This window comes from Lepidochelys kempii, chromosome 1 (genome assembly GCF_965140285.1).
Source record: "Lepidochelys kempii isolate rLepKem1 chromosome 1, rLepKem1.hap1, whole genome shotgun sequence".
NCBI classification, from domain to species: domain Eukaryota; kingdom Metazoa; phylum Chordata; order Testudines; family Cheloniidae; genus Lepidochelys; species Lepidochelys kempii.
The window spans coordinates 268938021-268962032 of NC_136380.1; the positions used below are offsets into that span (position 1 = coordinate 268938021).

Consider the following 24012-nt stretch of genomic DNA (forward strand, 5'->3'; position numbering starts at 1 on the left):
GCGATGTTGGCAGGAGAGTGTCTTCTGCTGACATAGTGCTGTCCGCACTGGCGCTTTTGTTGGTGAAACTTATGTGTCAGAGAGGTGTTTTTTTCACACCCTTGGCCGACAGAAGTTTTGCCAACAAAAGTGCTAGTGTAGACAAAGGCTCTATAAAGTCCATGCTTTTTGATATCTAGCAGAGTTATGAATTTTAGTTCCCAAGCTTGTCTTTTAAAGGTGTTGTGCAGATTTGTTTGAATTCACATGGCCTGTCTAAAACATTTAGGTTGCATTGGAAGCAAGTCAGACATAGTTGTTATTTTTAAATGAAAGGTTATCTTCAGTAATCATGCAAGTATCCTGTAGCTTTTTAAAAGCTTCTAAAATGCACCCTATTGTGATATATAAATATCACAATGTTTAAGTTAAGTTCACCCAGAATGCATCAGATAATAGTTGTATGTACTTTTAGAATAAATTAATTTAAACTTTTGCTAATAGTAAGAACAGTTCAGGTTTCCTGTCCCGATTCCCCCATATAGCTTGATCAGTATGTTTTTAATATAGTATAGGTTATCTATCTGTATTAAAGTCATTCAAAGCACTGTCTGCTTGCAATTTTACAGTATGTGAGTGTTTTGCTAGTGAAGGGAATGATAGTTTGTGTAGGGGGAAAGCAGCCAATTTTGCATTAATATGTGACTGAGCATTCTGAGCTGTAGTGGTATTTTTTCTTTTGGGAAAAATGAATGACACATGTTTACAGCTATATAGAAATGTAGCTAAATAAATTTTAGTCAGCAGTTGACAATTTACATTTGAATGTATTTTACAGAGAAATTCCATAATGAACGTGTGCAGTTAATTTTCGGAAAAAAAAAATTTTTACTATAACCTCATTCACTCTATAATATAATTTTAAATGGCTTCCTGTGTAGCTTTTGATTCTTATGTTACGCTACCAAAAAGCAAGCAAACAAAAAAGGCCTCTAAATATTACCTATTACAACAAGTATGACACTGGAGATAATGGGCTAGTTATCTTGATCATTTTGAATCGTTGCAGCTATTGAAATAAATAAAATCAGTATAAAGGATGTTCATTAATTCAACCAGACATTCAGAATATTGAATTAAAAGGAATCTTTAGTTGCCACTAATGTCTGCAGCCTTATTGAGAATTCTTTTAAGAAATACCTTTGGAACATACATAAAAGAAGATCCCCTAAACAAGTATCTTGTAATCAGACAAAACTTTTCACTCAGTAGTAGCTTTGCTCATCAAGTGGTGGAGTATTTTAGCTGTATTAGTTCAGTTAATTTCTGTAGCACTTTATAATTGTCCTATTTCCCTAGAAAACACCTAGCAAATGATTAGTCTGTTTAAATATATATCTTAATTATCTGTATTTTGGAGAAATCTCTAGTGGGGTTTAGCATATTGTTTTTCTTAAATGTCTGGTCTTACCACATTTCAACATGTGTTTTGTAGAATAGCATTTGTTTGTTTAAATCAGTGTCTCATAGCCGGATCATAGTTATGTTCTGGCATGTAGTCTTATTGGTAGCAAATATGTAGTTTGGGCTGTCTTCTGTTGTATGTCCACAGGTAGAATTTAACCTTGATTTAATCTACTCTCTCTTTTTTTTTAAAACGCCCCTATCAGTTGCTTTAACTTGATATAGTGTGCTTCCATCTTCTTTCAAATACCTTCTCTAAACACAGTCAGAATTATTGTTGAAGAGATTTGTTCTAGTTATAATTACCTTTTGATGTGTGTGTCTTCTGTGTGCCTAATAAAGATATATAGGACTAAACATTTCTACTATGCAGCCTGTTTTAATCCACCCCTTAGTTTTTTAGTATTACTCAGGTATATTATTTAAATAATTATAATATATGTGGAAGTGTTTGGTCTCTCTCTCTCTCTCTCTCTCTCTCTCTCTCTAGGTTGTAAGTTCAGTGTAAGGACCTGTTCTCTTTTATATTCTGTTACATCTGTGCTCTGCAGCGCATGCAGCAAATGCTCAAGAATAATAAATAATGATTACTGTGAACTAAGAGGCAGAACTAACATGTCTGTAAGAAAAGGATATATACATTAGAAATTACTCTTACTATGTTATGTGACCAATGAAAACCCATCTGCAGTCTCTGACCTTCTTTATCTTGGCTTTGTCTCTCACTCCAGTATTTTCAGAGTTACTTACCTGGAATGAATGCTGTCTCTTTAGCTCTTGATTGACTATGGAAAATACTTCATTAATATGGTGAGGTGAAAGGCAGGCCCTACTAAAGCTTCCCCAAAAGCTCTTCCAGTGCACCTGAATTCTCACCTAAACAACATCCTTGGTACTCCAGTTTCATGCTTCTCCGTTCTAATCAAAATGAGGCCAAATTGTGTGCCGTTACATTTGTGATGCAACCAAATTAGGGGAACCATAGTTATTGTATTTTAATTTTTTTAATTAATACATGGTACCTGTCACAGTGTCCCTTAAAGCCTAATCCAAAACCTATTGAAGTCAGGATGTAGCTTTCCATTGTGAAGCATCAGCTCAATGTTTTGAGAAGATATTTGAAAAAGAAGGTGTAAGCACCCTACATCAGCAGGTGTGACTACATCAGACATGTCCAATCCCTGTTTGACATACTACAGATGCAGACAAAAGAGAAGCTGTCTCTACCTATGAGCCAGGTTGAGACAGCCAGAGTGAAGGTTATCTGTTGTTCTTCCTTTTCATTCTCATCTGTATGCAAGAGAACAGAGACAATGTTATCCTGTACCAGTTGAGGGACATCAGTCTTTACTACAACATCCTGTGGTAAATTCTTTGGTGCTGTCTGCAGCACAGGAGGGGGTGAGGGGATGGGAAGTCACCTTCTTCTGCCAGGAGAGAAGAATGTAAGCTGTGTGCTTTTGGCAGGGGAGCCTATTCCTATGGCTCACTAGGCCTTCCGGTGGCTGACTATCAAGTCATTGTGTTCTGCTACAGTTACGCTCTGTGGGATGCCATGAGCCCTATGCTGGACTCCTTTCCTGAGGAAGAGAAGGAAGTGGTTAAGACTCTGGTCACTGAGGATTGTACACTCGTGCAGCGCTATGAGCAGCACACAATGACTTAGATGTCAATGCAAGAACAGTGACCACAGGAGCGGCTCTTAGGAGGTACTCCTGGCTGAGATCCTTTTGGTCTTACAGCTGGATCCCGAGGAAAATAGAAAACCTCCCTTTTTGAGAGTACGGGCCTTTTTTAGTGATGAAATCAGTGAAGCCCTGGAAAAGGTTATGGCTGCTGCACCTTTCCTGGGACTAACAGAGTCCTCTTCCTAAGCACAGAAGAGGTTTTACTACCTAACATTCCACTTCCAAAAGACAGGCTTCTTCACAATACCAAGGGATACACTTCCAGAGGTGAAACGAGCCACTCCTTTAACCTACTAATGGAAAACAACCTCAGCATTATTGAAGCAGGATTCCTAATCTCATGCCTCACAGCCCTCAACATCAGCCTCCAAAAAACAGTTTTGAAGATGCAGTCAAGCGCTATGCACTGACTTGCACCAGTTCTCCATGCCTTCTTCCCATCCCAGGGTGGATTTGATTTAAATCAAATTGATTTAAATCACTAGTCAGGAAGACTCTATTTAATCATGGATTTCTACATAAAAGTGCATTCTTGTTGGTTGTTATAACCTTAATAAATACTCTTCACAATTCAGAGATAGATGTAGGTTTCATTTTTAGAAGGTACCCACTATACATTTTTTAAGTAATTTATTTTGAAAACTTTTCAGATTAGTTTTACATCTATATCAGAAAATGAATGATTGGTTATTTCATTTACCAAAGGTAATTGAAGCAGATATTTATAAGTTATTGGAGGTAAACTGTCTCCAATTCAACAGGTTAATCATTAATATTTGGAGGATTTTCTTGCCATGCTGTATTAGGATGAGAACATCACCAAACAGACATTTTAATTGTTTTATTTAACTAAAACAGCAATGTTATGTATTCTGGATTTTTTTCTTCAACAGCAAACACATAATATTTTAACAAAACAAGCATATGAATTTTTAAATTTAGTTAAACATTTGCATTTTTTAAAATCGGGTTTGTTTTTGTTAAAATTGTTAACTAAAATAGTTAAATGGATAAAAAAAATTAAATAGACTATGTCAGCCAGGTCAGCATGAGAAACGTAAAATATTGGCTTCTGCAACTAACTCAGTCGTCTCTTCACCTTCATTTTCCTGTTTGTTCATAATCTGGAAAAGAAAAACAAGCTTTCGTGCTTTTTTCAGCTCCCAAACGATTTCTCAATTTGGAATGAATTAGTCCACAGGAAGAAGATATTCTTTCTACTCTGACAGAAGAAGCTACTGCTGTTAAAAGTGAGATTATCACTTCAACAGTCTCTAAATCCAAGTGCTTAAGTGACTTCCACCAGTTCACTGGTGTGACTTTCTTTAAGACATCATCAGCAAAAATATATTTCTTGAATGGTTCTTATTCCCAAACTGGGTCTCTTTTACAGCCTGCTGCCATTTTAGGTTTTCCCTTCTAGTGAGAATGGTATGTTAGATCTCAAAACAATGAAGGCTACACTCAGAAAGACCTCAAGACTTCTGGAATATGCTGCTCAAACAGTTTCACTTTTGTTTCTACTGCCTGTCCCTCCCTTCTCACATTCATCTCCAGACTTCTTCTCCTTGTCCAGATCTATTCCTCCCCCAACAATCTTCTATTCACTGAACTTTTTGAAACTTTGCACTTTTAGAGAGAGGTAAGGGATTGACTCTGTGTACACAAATTTGCAGAGAGACAATAGGGTTGAGGTCTGTTATTTCTCACCTCTGTATATTATTTATTTATTTATTTAAAACATTTTTGCTGTTAACAAGCATGTTATCTCTGGAGACACAAATCCACAGTTTGAGAACTGCAAAACTAAGCATCTCTGATGGTATCTTCTAGACTGAGCACTGAGTCCCATTGGGAAGATAGAAAGATTAACTTAAATAATCTATAGAGAAGCCCCTGGAACTCCATAAAATTGGGTCCCTAATCCATGAACTTTTGGAACTCATTTACAAAACTCATCTTAAACATGACATGAATATATTGTTTCATACTATAGAATTAGAATTTATAATCCCTATTGCATGATGAGATATCTTTGAGCTATAATGTATCTTAATTAAAACTATCTTTAGATAGGTTTTTTTCCTCAAAAAGCATTTTATAAAAAAAAAAATCCGATTTAAATAAAAAATATCTGATTTTTTTAAATTATTTTTTTTAAATAATTAATTTTTATCCAACCTGTCCCATCCCCACTCTTTGGACCTTGTTTCTCTTCCTCTTACAGAGCTTGATGCACAATTATCTCTGATCACTTATTGCTGGACACAGCCTGTGACACATTCCATCTGGTTCTGCACCAGACTACATCACTATCCTGTCTCCTTCCGTCTTCAAGGACCCATCTCTTGAGAACATCTTGTTGGAAGAAGTGGATTCCCTTTTCTGGAAGGGAGCTTGTGGTGAGGCGGTGCCCAACCCCCAGGCAAGATTGGGCTGAACCAGACCTGAGAGGCTGCGCAGACCTGCAGCCAATCAGAGAAGGCCTGGTGAGAGCCAATCAGAGCAGGGAAAGAGTCAGCCAATCAGGGCCAGGCTAGGCCCTATATAAAGGCTGCCCAGGAGAGAAGCAGACAGTCTCTCCAAGACCTTCAAAGGAGAAGTTTGAGCGAGGAGACCAGCACCTGGGACAGCACAGCACAGCACAGCGCAGTGCAGTGCAGCGCAGTGCAGTGCTGGGCAGGGTCAGGGTCAGGGGAGCAGAGGGTAACTCCAGCCCAGTACCTTCCGGGCTGCAGGCTACAAGGTGTGAAGGGGCTGAAGGGGAAGCGGCCCAGGGAGGAGAGGCAGACAAGGGGAGCGAAGGAGGGCAGGGAGGCTGTCGCCAGAGAGTCCCTGGCCCGGAGCTCAGAGTGGAGGGCAGGCCTGGGTCGCCCCCTTCCCCATTGTATTACACCTGGCCGTTAGAAGTGGCCATAGCGGACTGCACCCGACCCCTGACAGAAGGGGTAAGACTTTGGGGTGTGGTTGGCCATGGCGGCTGGGGCGAAGCGGAAAGACTGCTGTTATACACACACACACACCCCCGGAAGGGAGTGAGCGTGGACTAGGAGGCAGTGTCCTGAAGAGGACGCCGCGAGAAGGGAGCAACACAGGTCCAGACGCCAACCAAGGGCGAGAGATGGACAGGACACCACCAGCGGAGGGCGCTCCACATGGACTGAGCTAATTCCTGGAGGTACCAACAGGAGGCGCTGTGGTGGTGAGTCCCAACCCTATCACAGAGCTATAAAGTTGGTTCTAGGAGAACACTGAGATAAAAGTTTTTGTTCCTGCTATTCCTGATGTCAAGCAGAGGAAAGATCTGAGACTCATTCGGGACCTCAGAAATCTCAACAGGTGCATAAGAATATTGAAGCTCAAGATGCTTGCTCTAGAGGACATTGTCCCTTCCTTGTTCTGGGGAGTTTGGTATTCGATTCTTTACTTAAGCATGTCTACTTTCATTTGGCAACCAAACATACATTGAGTACTTGAAGTTCAATATGGGTACAAGACACCTACCAATTTAGAATCTTTCATTTTGGCTTGTCCTCAGCACTGTGCGTCTTCATCAAGTGTCGCATGGTGGTTGCTGTTCACTTCAGATGCTACGGAATATCTGGATTGCTGGCTTGAGGGCAAGCTCTCAACAGCATCTCTCTTCAGCAGACTTGTTACAAATTTTGGGTCTGGTACTAATCAATATTTTCATTAATGACGTGGATAATGGAGTGGAGAGTATGCTTATAACATTTGTGAATGACACCACGCTGAAAGGGGTTTGGAGGATGGGATTAGAATTCAAAAGGACCTTGATAAATTGGAGAATTGATCTGAAATAAACAAGATTCAATTCAATAAAGAAAAGTACAAAATACTGTAGTTAGGAAGGAAAAATCAAATGCACAACAACAAATTGGGGAATAACTGGGTAGGGGCTAGTGCTGCTGAAAAGGATCTGGTGGTTGTAATGCATCATAATTTGAAAGTGAGCCAACAGTGTGACGCTGTTGGGAAAAAGGCCAGTAGCCTTTTAGTACGCCCTATGGGGTGTATTAAAAGGAGGGTCATATGTAAGACACAGGAAGTAATTGTCCCACTGTATTCCGCACTGGTGAGGCCTGGGGTGGAGTATTGTGTCCAGTTCAGGGTGTCACACTTTAGGAAGGGTGCGGACAAACTGGAGAGATTCTAGAAGACAGCAACAAAAATGATAAAAGCTTTAGAAAACCTGACTCTTGAGGGGAAAACTGAGCATGTTTAGTCATGAGAAAAGCTGACTGAGAAGGGATCTGATAAGTCTTCAACTACATTAAGGGCTGTTATAAAGAGGACAGTGATTAATTGTTCTCCATGTCTATGGAAGGTAGTACAAGAAGTAATGGGCTTAATCTGCAGCAAGGGAGATTTAGGTTAGATAGTAGGAAAAACTTTCTAATTAATTACAGGAACAGGTTACCTAAGGAGGTTGTGGAATCCCTGTCCTTGGATGTTTTTAAGAATATATTAAACAAACATCTGTCATGGATGGTCTAGGTGGTCCTGCCTCAGCTCAGGGAATAGACTGGGTGACCATGTGTCCGTTTTAGCCCTACATTTCTATGATTCTATGTGTAGCCTCCTCCGATAACCGGGACTGTTGATTACCTGGGAGAAATTCTTTGTGCAGATTGAAGTGAGGATCACTTTTTTGGAGCAATCCTGGACTCCACTCAGGGCCTTTCTTCCAGAAAAGAGATTTTTCAAGATTTGGGACTCTAACTACTTCAGGGAACAGCCAGTACAAGACTGTCACAATTTAGGGCAACTATACTGTGTTCTCCCTCTGTGGTTCAGCAAGGGCACCTTTTCTTAGGTTTTGGCTCCCCAGACATTCTCTCTTGGATGTAGACACTCGCTCTCTTCTTCCTGACCACGGTATTTCCAGGCTGCAGAGCACCCTGTCTACACTATGAATTCCCCAGCAAAGTCAAACTGTCTAAGCAGGCCTGCTTTACTTTTTTCTTCAGAGATGGTAAACCGTGTAATTGCCACAGTTAAGTTACCACACAGCTCTTTCTGAAGAGGGACATTTATTCTTAAGGTAAAAGCATTACAGAGAAAATATTTAAAACAATAAAAGAACCTCCAAGCATCCTAACAAGCTTACCAGAGATCACCCCTTGACTGCCACAAGGGCCCTGGCCTGTGAAAAGTCCTTTGAACCCCACCAAAGGGTTTTCCTGTGGTTACAATTCATAATCCCTTTTGCTCAGCGCAAGAACACAGACTGTGCCAAGTCCTTCCAACCCACCCCAAGAAGGACTGGGATCATGCTTGGACAGACAATTCCGTCCATTTGTTGGGTCAGAAAGAAGGCCCTATGTCAGTTTTAACTCAGGCCATTGAATCCAGAATCCTTTCATTGTCGGTTGCACAGGCGCCAGCTTCTAATTTTCCCTTGGGGTGCTCAGCGCCAGGCCCCACCCCAACTCCACCCTTCCCCCACCTCCGCCCTGCCTCTTCCCACCCCCACTCCACCCCTTCTCCCCAAGGGCCTGCCCTGTCTCTTCCCGCTCCTGCCCCACCTCTTCCCCACCTCTTTCCACCCCATCCCCCGAGCACGCCTGTCTGTGATCCTCCCTCTCCCTCTCAGTGCCTCCTGCACACCGGAGAACAGCTGTTCCATGGCATGCAGGAGATGCTGGGAGGGAGCAGGAGGAGTTGATTGATGGGGGCCCCAGGTGGGTACACCTGGGGGTCCATACTCCATATGAACATATAAAAGCTCAGAGTATTGACCTGGGCCCTCGAGACCTTTCACTTGTCTGTGTAGCACAGGTGCTTACAGACAGCACCATAGCTATGTACTGCATCAACAAGCAGGGAAGTGTGCATTCCCAGCTCTTGTCTGGGAGACAAGGAATCTATGGCTGTGTTACATCCAAACCATATCCATCGCAGTCGCCCTTCACCTAGCAGGAGAGGAGAGCGTGGAGGAAGACTCAGTCAGCAGGTCATCTCGGGATCAACTTGAGTGATCCTTGAAACCCGCGGTCCTCAGAGCCCTGTTTCACAAGTTCAGTAACAGACCTCTATAATACAATAAGACTTACCAATTTGATCCAACATTTGCATGTTTGTGAAGCCTCCTGGTGTATTCTAAAATCATCTAGCACGGTGACGGGCAACCTGCAGCCCATCAAGGTAATCTGATTGCGGGCCAAGAGATATTTTGCTGATGTTGACCACCTGCAGACACAGCCCCCCACAGCTGTCAGTGGCCGCGGTTCGCCGTTCCTGCCAATGGGAGCTGTGGGAATCTGCAGCCAGCAAGTCCCTGTGGCCTGCTCTTCATGCCATTAGTTGGGAACAAATAATTTATCCAAATTACCAGTTCCATCAGTGTAAAGAAATTGGGTTATACATTTTTTTAGTGTGGCTGGAAAGGTTTGCAAAATTAAGTTGCTTAATATTAGGTAAATTAAGATTATCAGAAGACGAACCATTCAGATGACATCAGAAAAATAACAGATAAAGTGAAATTAGGTCAGGAATTTTCAAACTCTGTTAACTGTGGACCAGAATTTAAGAGATTATCTCATGACCATTGCCTTTTCTGTTCCTAGTTGTGTGGGCCACTTCCCTTGGTATTTGCAAGCAAATGACATCCCACTGGCTTCCCACCTGATATCAAATTTAAGCTTCTAGACACTACCTTCAAAGCTGTATACAACTGTGCCCCCAGGTTCTCAGCCTAGAGTCACAATGTCTCGGTGTGCTTCAGACATGACCACCCTGCCCTTTTTGATATTGCTAAATGGGAGGGTAGCTTCAGCTGTATGGGAATGGAGAACCTGAAACGGGGAGAGTTTGGTATTACCAGTCTGGGTCATATAGATATGTTCAAATTTTAAGTGAAATAAAGTACAGTTTGTTTTCAGTGTTATGCTCTAGAGATTAAGGCTAAACAATATTGGGGATAAGGGGAAGGGCCGTTACTAGATCTGTTGAAATCCTAATTTTATATGTCTACCTTTAACTCTTATGAATTAATGGTGATGATGATGGAAAGTACATTTTTGTGTATGGAAAAATATTTATAGTCTTACAGCCATTGTGTATTTAAAGCTAAGGTTCAGCAATGTGAGTTGGGGTTTCTCAGGAAACGATAGTGTTTTATTTCTGAGCAAAATATTAAAGGAGTCTTATACAACAGCAAATTGCACATATTCATAAAAAGCAGCAATCTCTTTAATTTAGTGTTGCTTGATTCAGTTCACATTGGCGTATGGATGGAACAAATATGTCTCTGTCAGTTTTGCTGTATCTTATCAGATAAAAGCGGCAAAGAGTCCTGTGGCACCTTATAGACTAACTATAGACTATAGATGTACTGGAGCATAAGCTTTCATGGGTGAATACCCACTTCGGCATCCGACGAAGTGGGTATTCACCCACGAAAGCTTATGCTCCAGTACGTCTGTTAGTCTATAAGGTGCCACAGGACTCTCTGCCACTTTTACAGATACAGACTAACACGGCTACCCCCTGATACTTATCAGATCGTTTGTGTCCTCATTCTGTCTATCTCCAAAAACTAGGATTGCCATTAGTTACATTCAAGTGTGTGTTTTTAATATCTGACATTCCACTGTAGAATAGTTAGGTTGAAGACCATTTGTTCAGTATAGATTTAATATATTCCTTGCATTTTAAAAAATGGAACAGTCATGAATATTATGCTCTATGTTTTAAAGCTCAAAAAATAAAATGACAGTGCAGATTCTTTTTACAGTTGGTTAGGGCTTCAGGGAAAAGAATCAGCAGTCTTGTTGCATTGAGTCAAAACTATTCATTCCAAATAGGTAACTGTAAAGTAACTTAGATTTAAATTTTCGATTTAAATCAGATCTTCTTTGTTTCCTGAAGAAAGAAGTGCTTACCTTTTTTAATTAGGGGAAATTAGAAATGTCATTTAGCAGCCAAAATTCCCCATTAATTTTTTTTTTGTTTTAGACTGAGTGTATCTATTCTCTTGACTACTCCTCAAATTATTGCAGACTTTGAGACCCATGTTGTGTATAGTGGTTGTGTTGGATCATATTTTTGGATTTTTCTCTGAACCCTCATTTTCTCCTGCCCAGGACTAATAGATGTCTTCTAATCAGGTAGGCAGCAGTGAGGAATCAACTAAAGAATGTTGGCATCTCTGGCTCTTAGCTGGTGGTCACTCCCTCCCACCCCGTCTCCTTCATTGATTGCCAGCAATGCAGATTGTCTAAGAAAATGTCTTTGACCACAATAGTAGCGGCAGGTTTTTTATTTTAGAAGTTGAATTCCCATGGAAGGAAGAAGTGACTGAAGAACAGTTCCCCTTACTTCTCCCCCATATTAATGTCTGTTTGTTTAAATTGTTCTGGTACAACTGGTGAAGCCTACTCATCTGCAATATTACTTCTTAACTTGTGGTCTTACGAATAGCATTCCAGGGTAATTACAAGGTCATGATTGTGGTTCCTGTATTCTAGAGCAAGAAGAGGGGACGATATCCTGACTAAATGATTGGCTAGTCTGACCTCTATCCTTTCAAATGCCCCAATATTTTGTGAAAAGGGTCCTTTTAAAATGCCCAGTTCCATGAAGCTTGTAGCAGCCATGATAAAACTCCTTGTAATATTTCACAACTGTATTCATCTAGGAATTTTTTTCCACTGCGGGTCACAGTAGTGTTGCCATCCCAGAATGAGTACAGAAAATTCTTCTTTCAGTGGGCACCCTATTGAAGGCTCGTTCCTTCCTACTCCCTGATTCAGACGCTACACTTTCTGAGACTCTCAGTATTATGTGTAAAGGTGATATTCCCTTGACTGCATCTACCCTTCAAAATGTTATAAAGATTTATTCTAAAAAAGCTCACCCCACAGATGAATAACACAATTATTCTTATACTCATAGATGATAGAGATTAGAAAAACCTTTTAGATAATCTAGCTCAATGGTTCTCAAACTGTGGGTTAGGACCCCAAGGTGGGTTGGGGTCACCAGAGCTGGCGTTAGATTTGCTGGGTCCCGTGGCTGAAACTGATGCCCGAGCCCTACTGCCCAGGTGGTGGGGCTCAGGTTACAGTCCCCCACCCGCACCCAGGCGGCAGGGCTCCGGTTTTGGCTTTGCCTCTCCCCCCAGGGCAGTGGGGCTTCGCCGGGCTCAGGCTTCAGTCCCCCCTTCTGGGGTCGTGTAGTAATTTTTGTTGTCAGAAGGGGGTTGCAGTGCAATGAAGTTTGAGAACTGCTGATCTAGCCCATGTGTCTGCCAGTACAAGAATGATCTATGTAGTATTTATTTATTTATTTATTTATTTTTACTTTTCTGCTTCATCAGTAGGACCACTCATTTGGGTAAAATTGTATATATTCTTAAATCTGTGTAGGGTCAGGGTCCCATGTAAAGGCGTCTTTTATCCTCAGTTTTTGCCCATATGGAAAATCAGAGAGAACTTGTCTGTCTGTCGGACTGCCTTAGGTAGAGTTGTACCTAGATAGGCTGTTCTTTAGATCCACTTACAGGCTTTTTGTGCTTTTTGAGAAGAGCACAGTTTGGGACATACAGGCTTCAAAGAAGACATTAGGATAGTGAACTAAAATCACACACATCTAGTCTGTCCTTTCCCATGAGGGAAAAATTTAGGTCCATAATTTTGGAAAAGAAAAAATAAACACAGAAATGCACATAATTCCAGACCTCTTTTTATGCAATAAGCAAGTCCTGAACAGGAAATATAAATGCTCTCAATGGAATATTCTTAAAATTCATTTTCTTAAAATGAGAATTTCCTGTCCTTGAATGCAAGGTATTAACATCAGTTGAAACAGCAAGTCACTATCCAAGTTTTCCCATACTGCTCTAATGAAGTTCCTTAGTCCCAGCCTGCAAAGCTCCTGCTTTTCTAGACATGGGTCCTCTTGAGCAGAAATTGTGAAGTGGTCAGACCAGTGGTGTGGTTTTGCTGCGTGTACAAATTTAGACTAGGGTAAGAGGAAAAATACTTCAAAAAACTTCTGACATAACTGGGTTTGTACAGTGGTCCAGTATCCTCTTCCCCTCCAACATCCTCCATTGCTGGACTCCTGGCTCTTTCTACCTGTACTGTTGTCATTCCTGGACAGGATCATCTTTCCTTCCTCTGCTCTCTACTACATTGTACCTGGACATGATCGGTTTGTCACTGACTCTCTGCTGCATCTGGCTTTCTCAGACTTCTGGTTTCAAGTCCCAAAGATCCTGACTTTGTCCATGTCTGAATGTACTTACCACAGCGTGTCATCTAGTCTTTCTGTGTTCACTTAAGAACATATGTATGGTTTCCTTTTGTGAATGTGTACTCTCACCAGCACACGCCTTCATCTGATTCTATCCTTTTGTTTAGAATGCTCCATATCAATAGGCAAGAAGGCGAGTGAGTCAGCTTAAAGGGATACCATCCGTTTAAAAGTAATGGTGTAAATAATGTTACTAAAAATGTTATAGATCATGACAGTGACATGATTTTTAAAATCCTGTTTTACTTTGCTTGTTGCATATCCCTCAGTTTAGACAATGAGTATCAATTAAATGTTTTGCCTTTTCACTGGTTTTTCCTGTTTTATGTTTTCTCCTCTATTGCTGGGTGAAAGAGCCATACAAGTGAGGATAAATATATGTACAACAAGGGGAGTAAGGGCTTATTGTGCACATACCTGTAAGCAGCTACAGCTAAATGATTGTCCTAGTCATAACTGCTGCTGTTGTCTCTCTTGCTGCCTCTTTCTGCACAGGAGTTCCCTCCTTCCTTGTTCTCATCTTATCCCCCACCCCTAGCAAGTGAGCCCCACTCCCCCAAATCCAACTTCAAGCCAGACCATCAGAACAGAGAGACAAAACAAAACGCCAAAGAGGCTTAGCAGTCCAGCATCCCTGGAAGTTGGTGCTCAGGGGCACCCCTAGAACCAGCCCTCAATATAAGTATCTATCCATCCCACACACCTTCACTTGTCCCTTCTCCCTGGCACTGTCTCCTGCTGTTCAGTTCTGTGGAGGGGATTGAGTTTGGGGAGTTCTGCACATGTTGCTCTCCCATCCTTGTTCCTTTCTTGTTTCTGTGAAAGGGACAAGGGATAGAGAAACTTGCTGCCTTTTGTCCTAGATCCTATATTAAAGGCTTGATGGGTAGGGTTTCTCCAGGCCCCTGTTGTCCATGCTTCTCAGTCTTAAGGCTTATGTGGAAGAGGCTAGGGCTTACTTCTGCTCCCATGGGGAGAACTGGAGGCAGGATCAGGAGGTTGGGAAATGTTTCTCCAGCATTTACTTCACAGACTGGTCTCTGTTTCTTGCTGCCGTTTGCTTTGGCAGAGGTGGATGGTTCCATTCCTCTTCTGACATCAACATTAGTGATTGTGAAAGTTTACTACTTCCTGCTTTGTTCTGGACTGTTCCAAATTTTTCTTTGGTCTTATGCGTGGGGGTGGGGGAGGGAGCCTTCTCCTTACCTTCCTTGCTGGGTGTCTTCTGCCTTTTCTCCCAGTCCTGCTGGGGGGCTGTCTGTTGGATGCCTTCTGTCTTATTGCTTCTGAAGGACCAAAGGACTAGGCTGCCTCAAATACTGCAAGGTGCTCTGGGCCTCTGCAAAGGTCTTGGGAAGATAAAACGGACTTCCACATACCACTCACTCTGCCCAGCTCCCAGCACTCCCCAGGACTGTGCAGACACTAAATGTAGAAGAATAGCGGTAGCTCTACTATAGTGTCACTGTTAGGATGAGAAAGCACATGAGCTTTCCCCAGAGTGGGAACCGTGTGTCGTACTCGTGCTTGAGATAGGTGAGTGGCAGACACCACTGATTTGGCCGACGGAATTTACCCTCTCTACTTACATGCACATCATACATCATTTGAAAGCTGCTTATGGCTACTTTGAGATGACATATGATGTGGAGCTGTCAGGTGGTACTGTTACCATAGAAATAGGGATAAAAGATGACACCATCAACATGTTAAAATGACCACTTTGTAATGTTTGCATTTTTCTTTTAGTTCAATGATTCTGCGTATTATTTCAAGACATAAAATTGTATTTCTTTTTGACCTCAAAGCATCACAACAACAATCTAAATGGTAAAACAAAATCTAATAATTTTGTACCAGTGTCACTGGAATGTAATAGTACTGGTGACATTTCTAGTCAACATGATAATCATTGTCTTGTTCATCATTATAATCTCTGTCAAGAGGGTGTGGATTAACACAGTTTTCATTGCCTTGACATGTACACAGTTTTCTGCAGGGAAGATTGTTCTGACTGCAGACACATTTGACTGTGCAGCGACCCTTTTGGTACAAGGCAGATAAGATCTTGTAGAAGCTCAGATGCCACAGGGCCTTTGAATACAAGAAGTATTTCATCCACATTTTTCTATCCATGTTGCAATGGTGATCCAGTATATGGTTTATCTGTGTGCAAAGACATCGAAATCTTTGTTTGCCAAGATGCTCTTTTCACATACTCTTCCAAACTCTCCTCACATGGTGGGAGTTTGGCCAATGACTTGTCCTTTTTGATGGCTGGATTGAGGTGCAAGCAATTCTGGTTTCTCTGGATATATCTACACTGCAGTTAGACACCCCCAGCTGGCCCATGCCAGCTGACTCAGGCTAAGGGGATGTTCGAATGCAGTATCAATGTTTGGGCTCAAGCTGACCCTCCCACCTCTCAGGATCCTAGAGCTTGGGCTCCAGATGGAGCCTGAATGTCTACAGTGCAATTAAACAGCCTCTTAGCCTGAGTCAGCTGGCATGGGCCAGCTGCAAGTGTCTAATTGAAAAGTAGACATACCCTTTGGGTCTTCTTTTCTTTCTCGCTCTGGTCATACAACTTTGCTATCAGTTTCTTTGCTGCAGAAATTTTGGCTTGTCTGTTACTCTCTCCCAATTTGGCAAGATCTCTGAAGTGGTAAATTCCCTTTGTTTTGACAACATTAAACTCAGATTTTTTTCCCCAGTACCAAATATGAATGAGACAGAGTTGCATTCCGTTAACACGTTCACATCAGTAAGTATGTTACAGAAGTCCGGAGTGAGTGCATCTCAAATTGCATGCACAGGTATGAAGCACCACTTCTCAGTTGTGCTGGTAATGGTGCCTGTTTTGATCCACATGTTATCTGTGTGTTCCATTTTTGGAAAGTAGTGAACAGCAACGACCAAAATATCTGTATTGGATGACCTAATTCCTGTGATTACTTTGATACCAAGAGACCCAAATACCATATTAGTACATACAGCATGCACAAACATCCTTGGGTCTGCTTCTCTTGAGTACCGTATAAGTCTTTGATTCTTCAGCACCTCTGCTGGTGATAGACTTTGTCACTTCACCATTGAAAACACCTGCAGCAAGAAAGTGTGTTTGTGTTGGGTGTGCTCCTGCACTCTCGGATGCATTTTGAACCGTATACTCACAAGGAGTTTTACAAGTCTCTGCTTGTTGGATGTCACATTTAGAAACTTTTTCCTTGGAGAGACAGTGTGTCCACCAAACATCTCATATTTCTTGGATCCAACCTTAGATCCTATCTGATGCTGTCTTTCTGTACTTTTCACAGAGTTACTGTTGTCATATCTGTCAAGACTTCAGTTACAGAATTAGCTTTATCATATCCTTTTAGGACCTGCCTCAAGTGTTCATCAGCCAGTTCATTGAATGTATGGAATTTGTCTTCAGCCATCATTTCTGATGTACTCTATGTTTTCTTTTTTGCATGCTCTTGATTCCTGGATTCTTTCATCTTGAGATTCCAGCTGTTGCCCTAATTCAGCTTTGTCTGTTTTTCTCATTGTTCCACCAGCATGGAAGAGGGAATTAGGAATGGGACCTATTGAGTGACTGAGAACAATTGCCGCTGACACATCCTCTCTGCACCCGACCCACAGATCCAAGTCTGAATCACATCCCCCACAAGCTGCAGGCTTAACTGAAAACCGCTTAAGAACCCTTATTTTGCTTACTTTTCTGTCCCTATTTCCCTTACCCGAAATAAGCAAACGGAAAATAACAGACCAGTAACCACTTTGTCTGTTCTCCAGCCACCACACTTAAAACTCACTTAAAATCACTACCAGTGTCTCAAAGCAATCAGCTGTGCACAGATCCTGCTTGACTACACCACAGTGACAGGCTGGGTCACAGAAACCCCCTTGGGACTGCCACCCGATGTGCTGAGAACTACCTCTAAGCCCATTTTCGCTGGCAGCTTGGGACTTCAGTTCCCTGCCTTGTTGTGCAGACATGCTAGCCTGCTACAAACACAGATCCAAGTCTGAACCACATCCCCACAAGCTGCAGGCTTAACTGAAAACGGCTTAAGGAATTGCTCCTGATCCAGGACTCAGATACCCAGCTTCCAATGGGGTCCAAATCCCAAATAAATCCGTTTTACCCTGTATAAAGCTTATACAGGGTAAACGCTATAACACTGATAGAGAGCTATGCACAGCTGTTTGCTCCCCCAGGAATTAATTACTTGCTCTGGGTTAATTAATAAGTAAAAAGTGATTTTTGTTAAATATAAAAAGTAGGATTTAAGTGGTTCCAAGTAATAACAGACAGAACGAAGTAAGTTACCAAGCAAAATAAAATAAAACATGCAAGTCTAAGCCTAATATAGTAGGAAACTAAATGCAGGTAAACCTCACCCTCAGAGATGTTCCAATAAGCTTCTTTGACAGACTAGACTTCCACCTAGTCTGGGTCGAACAATCACTCTCACCCCCGTAATTACTGTCCTTTGTTCCTGTTTCTTTCAGGCATCTCTTTGGGGTGGAGAGGCTACCTCTTGAGCCAACTGAAGACAAAATGGAGGGGTTTCCAGGGGCTTATATAGTCTTTCTCTTGTGGGTGGAAATCCCCCTGTTCTCCTTTGTAAAATCCCCTCAACAAGATGGAGTTTTGCAGTCACCTGGGCAAGTCACGTCTATGAATGATTCCCCTTTTTGCAGGCCAGTGTCATTGTTTGCATGTTAGTTTGAACATTCAAAGGGAAAGCTAAGATGTGGATTGGTGTCTCCCGTAGTTCATTGTTAGTTAAGTACTCTCAATTACTTGAATAACCCCTTCACACTATGTTGACCAAATCTGCCTTATGTGCTTGCTACAGCAAACACTTTAAACTCAAGCATAGAGCCAACGCTCATAACTTCAGATATAAAAATGGTACATGCATACAAATAGGATGAATACATTCAGTAGAACATAACCTTTGCAAAGATATGTTATGTGGCATATCTAGCATAAAACATGTTCTAGTTATGTCACATTTATACTCATAAGTATACCCCCATAAAGCATTACAGGGTGCCACGTCACATAGGTAATTACAATTTAAAACTTTCTACCGTGCAGACTACATGCTACATTATATGTACAACAACTTACAGATGGAGAGGCATTACATTAGGAATTACCATACATTTATAGTGTTGTAAGCGACACGAGAAGTAATTCTTCTGCTCTACTCTGTGCTGATTAGGCCTCAACTGGAGTATTGTGTCCAATTCTGGGCACCACATTTCCGGAAAGATGTGGACAAATAGGAGAGAGTCCAGAGAAGAGCCACAAAAATGATTAAAGGTCTAGAAAGCATGACGTGTGAGGGAAGATTGAAAAAATCAGGTTTGTTTAATCTGGAAAAGAGAAGACTGAGAGGAGACAACACTTTTCAAGTATGTAAAAGGATGTTACAAGGAGAAGGGAGAATTGGACCCCCCCCAAGGTCTGAGGATAGGATGAGAAGCAATGGGTTCAAGTTGCAGCGAGGGAGGTTTAGTTTGGACATTAGGAAAAACTTCCTGTCGGGGTGGTTAAGCACTGGAATAAATTGCCTAGGGAGGTGGTGGAATCTCTATCATTGGAGATTTTTAAGAGCAGGTTAGACAAACACCTGTCAGAGATGGTCTAGATAATACTCAGTCCTGTCATGAGTGCAGGAGACTGAACGAGGTGACCTCTCAAGGTCCCTTCCAATCCTGTGATTCTATGATAGCTATCAGTTCTTCAGTACAAATTATGCCAGGTAATCTACTGCCACTTGTGCACAGTCTTCGGTATGAGAAAGATCTGGTCAGCAAATTTTAGTTGAAAATATAGAAAACTATTATCAGGAGGAGATACTATGACAATTATGAACATGCAATGTGAAAACATTTTGTGTTAGTATATTGCAAATTGTTGATATTCGCCATTTTTGCTAAACAGCTCATCATTTCTGGAAGTAAATACTAGCCCATGCAACACCAGATTTTTTAATACATTGTCGTTTGCTATCTTTGACCGGAAAACAGAACATTAAGATGTTGAAATTAACTTAAAGTGTAAACTGTAGTCAGTCATGTTGAAGTGTTTCTGCACCAAAAATGACACTTTCTCATTTTGGGTACCATTGTGTCTCCTCAGCTGTTGGCTTACCACACCACTTGATAGTCTCACATCATACCTCATCAAAATGTACATAAAATAAGCTTTCAGATGATATATGATGTGGGTGTGTGTAGGATGGGTACACTAAACTCCAAAAATATTGCCCTTTCTGGAGAATTGTTGCACCTCCGAGATAGGAAGTGCTAAACTGACCTTCAACAGAACAGTGATTCTGACTATGTACAGCGTGTTTCCAAATACACAAAGGAAACATACTGAAAAAGAGAAAATAATATTTTCTCTAATTTTTTATAATATTTGTAGCTACTTGTGTCATTTGTAAATCTAAAAAAAAATTCATATGGAAATATGATTAAATTGACATTTTTAAAAATTTCTCATTGGAATTTTAAAAAACAAAATTGTGGAAACATATTAATTTATTTTGTGGAAACTTATTTTTAAACTTGTGCCAGGTTTAAGGAGTGTTCTTTTAATAAATATAAATCCAGTGTTTATTCTCCAACTTGTTTTAATTTTTAACAGTAAATTATAGGCCCTGATCTTATCTCAGGATCTGCAAATGCAGAGTCAATGAAGTCAATTTAAAATCTGCCCAAAATTAAAAATAAATAAATAAATAGTTTTAATAAAATCAAAGACTAAAAGAGAGGTCTTCATTAATAATAAAAATGCAAATATTTTTTAAAAGGAGACCTCAAATTAAAAATCACATTTCCACAATAGTAATAACCCACACAACTATTAAAGTGAAAGAAATTAGAGAAAAAATATTATTTTCTCCGATTTTAGCTTTTTCAGTTCTTCATTTGTTTTCACTGGGTCTCTGCATGGACACAGGATCTGTACTGGTGGATCCCGATGCAGGATCAGAACCCTAGTAAGATACTGGTATAAACACAAATCCAGTGTAGTGTGCAAATTACATGGAAACTAATATGGGATGTTTTAAAGGTACAAACTATTTATGTAAAAATCACCTACCTTGTAAAACTATAATCTGCAGCTCTCTTCATCAGTTATTTATTTGGGCACATATAGCTTGCTATATCTATTTAGAAATTGTTTTCAGTATTAATTTGGTGCATTATATAGTAAAATAAACAGTGCCTTAACTTGTAAAATTACTCGCTAACAATTTTAGTAGTCATTCTCTGAACATATTTCTAATTCACAAATTCTTAAAATGGTGTACAAATTACTTGATACAATTTTTTGTATATAGGCTATGTAGTAGAAATGGTTAAGTGCTAACATGAGTATTTGTCTTAATTTCAAAACCTAAAATGTGATTTTTTGTATTTTAAATTCCAGTAAAAAAGACATAATAAGCCAAAAGATCATGTGTATACAAGTAAACCATCTGCAATATTTCCTGCATTTGATATTTCATTTATTTATTTATTTATTTTGCAACTCAAGTTTTTATTTGTTTTTTGGATTGTAGCAGTGTGCTCAGTAACTCAGTTCTACTAATATCCTATATTTTTTATATAATAATGGAATTCCACTCTCTCCTTTTTTTGTACAGGCTTCCTTAAGCCAGACTGATCATTGATAGAATGAAAAAGTTTAAGAGGAGACTTTCCCTAACCTTGCGTGGAAGCCAGACTATTGATGAGTCACTGTCTGAGCTGGCAGAACAAATGACAATTGAAGAAAACAGTAGCAAAGATAACGGTGAGTATGTTTCTCTCCTCTTCTTTTTAATTAAAAGGATTCTGTCAAACACGATAGTATTTTTTTAAAATAACATATTCCATTGTTTATAATATTTTAGAAGCTCATTAGATTTTCTTTCCTTTCCATTTTGGCCGACATTAGGACTTTTTGTCCTTTTCGGTTTGCACATTGTATAACTTGCTTAATATTAAAGGTGAACTGAAATATTTTCTCAAAAATTACAATATTTTTTAATGTACTTAATGTCCCAAATAGCAAGTGGTACAGAGACAATTTTCAGTACATATCTAATTTTAAACCATTTAAATATAATTATTTTTGGTCTCCAGCATTTTTTCAAACTGCTTTAAATCACTCTAGCTTCTCAGAGTGATTATTCAATGATTTGCAGTGTTGTTGTAGCCATGTTGGTCCCAGAAGATTAGAGGTGCAAGGTGAATGAGGTAATATCTTTTACTGGACCAACCTCTGATGATGAGAGAGACAAGCTTTTGAGTTCCACAGAGCTCTTCCTCAGGTCTGGGAAAGGTACCCAGAGTGTCACAGCTAAATGCAAGGTGGAACAGATTGTTAACATCAGTGGTAAACACATTCTAAGGGAACATTCAAGGTGAAATGGCCCATTAACACCCCGGGGTCATGGGTAGGGCTATGTTTTAGTCACAGGTATTTTTAGTAAAAGTCATGGACCGCTCATGGGCAGTAAACAATAATTCACAGCGCATGACCTGTCCATGACTTGTACTATATATCCCTGACTAAATCTTGGGTGCTCTGGGGGTGTGGGGGCAGATGGGGGTTCTGAGGGTGCTAGGGGGGAGGTGGCCCGGAGATGCCGAGGGTGCGCGGCAGCATGCGACCCAGGACCCACGCTGGTGCTGGCGGTGGGGGCTGGGGGAAAAGGTTTGGCGGGGCTGGTAGGCTCCAGGCTGGCGGCCAGGGGGCTCTGTGTGCTGCCTCTGCCCTGAGCGCCAGCCCCGCAGCTCCCGTTGGCTGGGAACCGAGACTCGCCAGCCGCTGCAAAAGTCCCAGAGGTCCCGGAAAGTCACGGAATCTGTGACCTCCATGAGGGACTCGCAGCTTTAGTCATAGGACAAGAAAGGGGGCTTAGTGCATTACAGATTGTTGTAATAAGTCATCAGTCAAGTATCTTTATTAAGACCATGATTTTTAGTGTCTAGCAAAGTTATGAATTTAAGCTCTCAGGCTCTTCTAGTGAAGGTGTGCAGGACGAGGACTGAGAGTTCAGATATAGAGTGATTGTTATGTGAAAAAGGTTTATTCAGGGATGTCACAGATACCAGAATTCAAGTGGTGCAATTAAAACTGCTGAGTACCATATCTAATCCTCCGTGGGACTACTCCATTGTGCTGGATAACTTAGTTATCTGTATATCTCTGAACAATGCATTCAGGCGCTAGCCATGTGCTTGTGAGTGAATGTGACTGAAGCATATGTGCACACCGCTAGGAAGGGAGAAGAATAATTCTGTGATCCTACAAGCATCTTGGCCACTGTGAGGTCTTCATCACTGTAGCCTTTCTTCTGCTCTTAGCTGCTTGCAGTCGTGACTGGAAGAGAATCTTCTGCTTTACTCTGTTATCCCAACCTCTGTGGTTCAAGTCCTTCTCTCCAGTTTTCTCAGGCAGCAGCAGAGTAATTTGAAACCAATTTTTGTTGGTTTCATGGTCATTCCAAGTTTCTGAATAGTAATTGTGAAAACTTACAAAATTGTGAAATCTTAATAGCAGCAGAGGCTATGCAGACTTTTAGGTCCCGTGCACATTACAAAGAGCTCCTCTTTAGGAAAAATAAACTATTTCTCACTCTCCATTTAACCTTGCATTGTGAGCCACTATTCTGCCTCCTCCCCAAAGCAGTTCATACCCAACACTTTGGAAAATTCAGCTTTAACGGGTTGAGTTTAATGGGTTGAGTTTTTATCTGTGTCTACACAACAGCTTTTTTTCTAGCACAGTTATTTTTGTGTCCAACTTAGCACTGCCTAACCTTTTAAGGGAGTGCATTCTGGGAAATACTGGGCAGTTTTCCCACAGTATCTCACCTGCGGCTGTCTCTGTTAATGGCTGTGTTTTCTCAGAGCTTTGTATACTTGTGAAATACTCCGTATTGTATACAAGAACTTTAAAGGAATACTTTCAAGTTTGTTCGGCAGATGCTTGTTTTACCTTTATGTAATTTTTTAATTTGAGTGTTGTAACTTTGTTCTAATGAAAATGAATGGTTGAATACCTGAAAACTCGTATGAAAATACGTCTCTGTGTATGAGCTTCATTTACCTGCTGAACCTGTGTGCTCTGCTTCTGTATGAAGGCATTTGTAGAATCGATTAAAACAGGACTCCTGCTCACTGAAGCACGTTTTCAGGAGCAGAATTCTCATGTTAATTTCACTTTACAAGCACTTCCAAACGTGAGTCAAGCCAACATGTCTTGGGAAGTAGAAACAAATTGAAACAGAAGGGAAGAAAGAACACTGTATATGGTAGACAGTGTGTGGGAAGGAGAAACCATATAGAAAAATTTAAAAAAAAATTAAGTAAGCAATAGCACAGGAGGGATATGTTAGACTATAATAAAACCATCTTGAATATGTTGTAAAGCACAAGGCATGAGGTACAGAATATTTAGCCCTGACAAACATCAATATTCAAGGTAGCCTACATTCTAGAGTATGTTGTGTTGATTTTGGGGAAATCATATTTTAGTTTTATGTTTTTAGGCTTATACTGACATTTCATTTTACAT

At 40.7% G+C, this 24012-nt stretch overlaps 1 protein-coding gene across 3 annotated transcripts in view; it reads left to right on the forward strand.

The window, feature by feature from the left end:
• Nucleotides 1-24012, forward strand: part of CDK17 (cyclin dependent kinase 17) — a 190035-nt gene that overhangs the window by 69134 nt on the left and 96889 nt on the right. For 2 of the 3 annotated variants that reach the window (XM_073327478.2, XM_073327480.2), the window contains exon 2: nucleotides 21092-21240. In XM_073327478.2, the coding sequence (XP_073183579.1) occupies nucleotides 21123-21240 (118 nt within the window). In that variant the 5' untranslated portion in view covers nucleotides 21092-21122. Of the gene's footprint in view, nucleotides 1-5456; nucleotides 6334-21091; nucleotides 21241-24012 lie in introns of those variants that run through there. The other variant, XM_073327479.2, reaches the window with a different exon arrangement.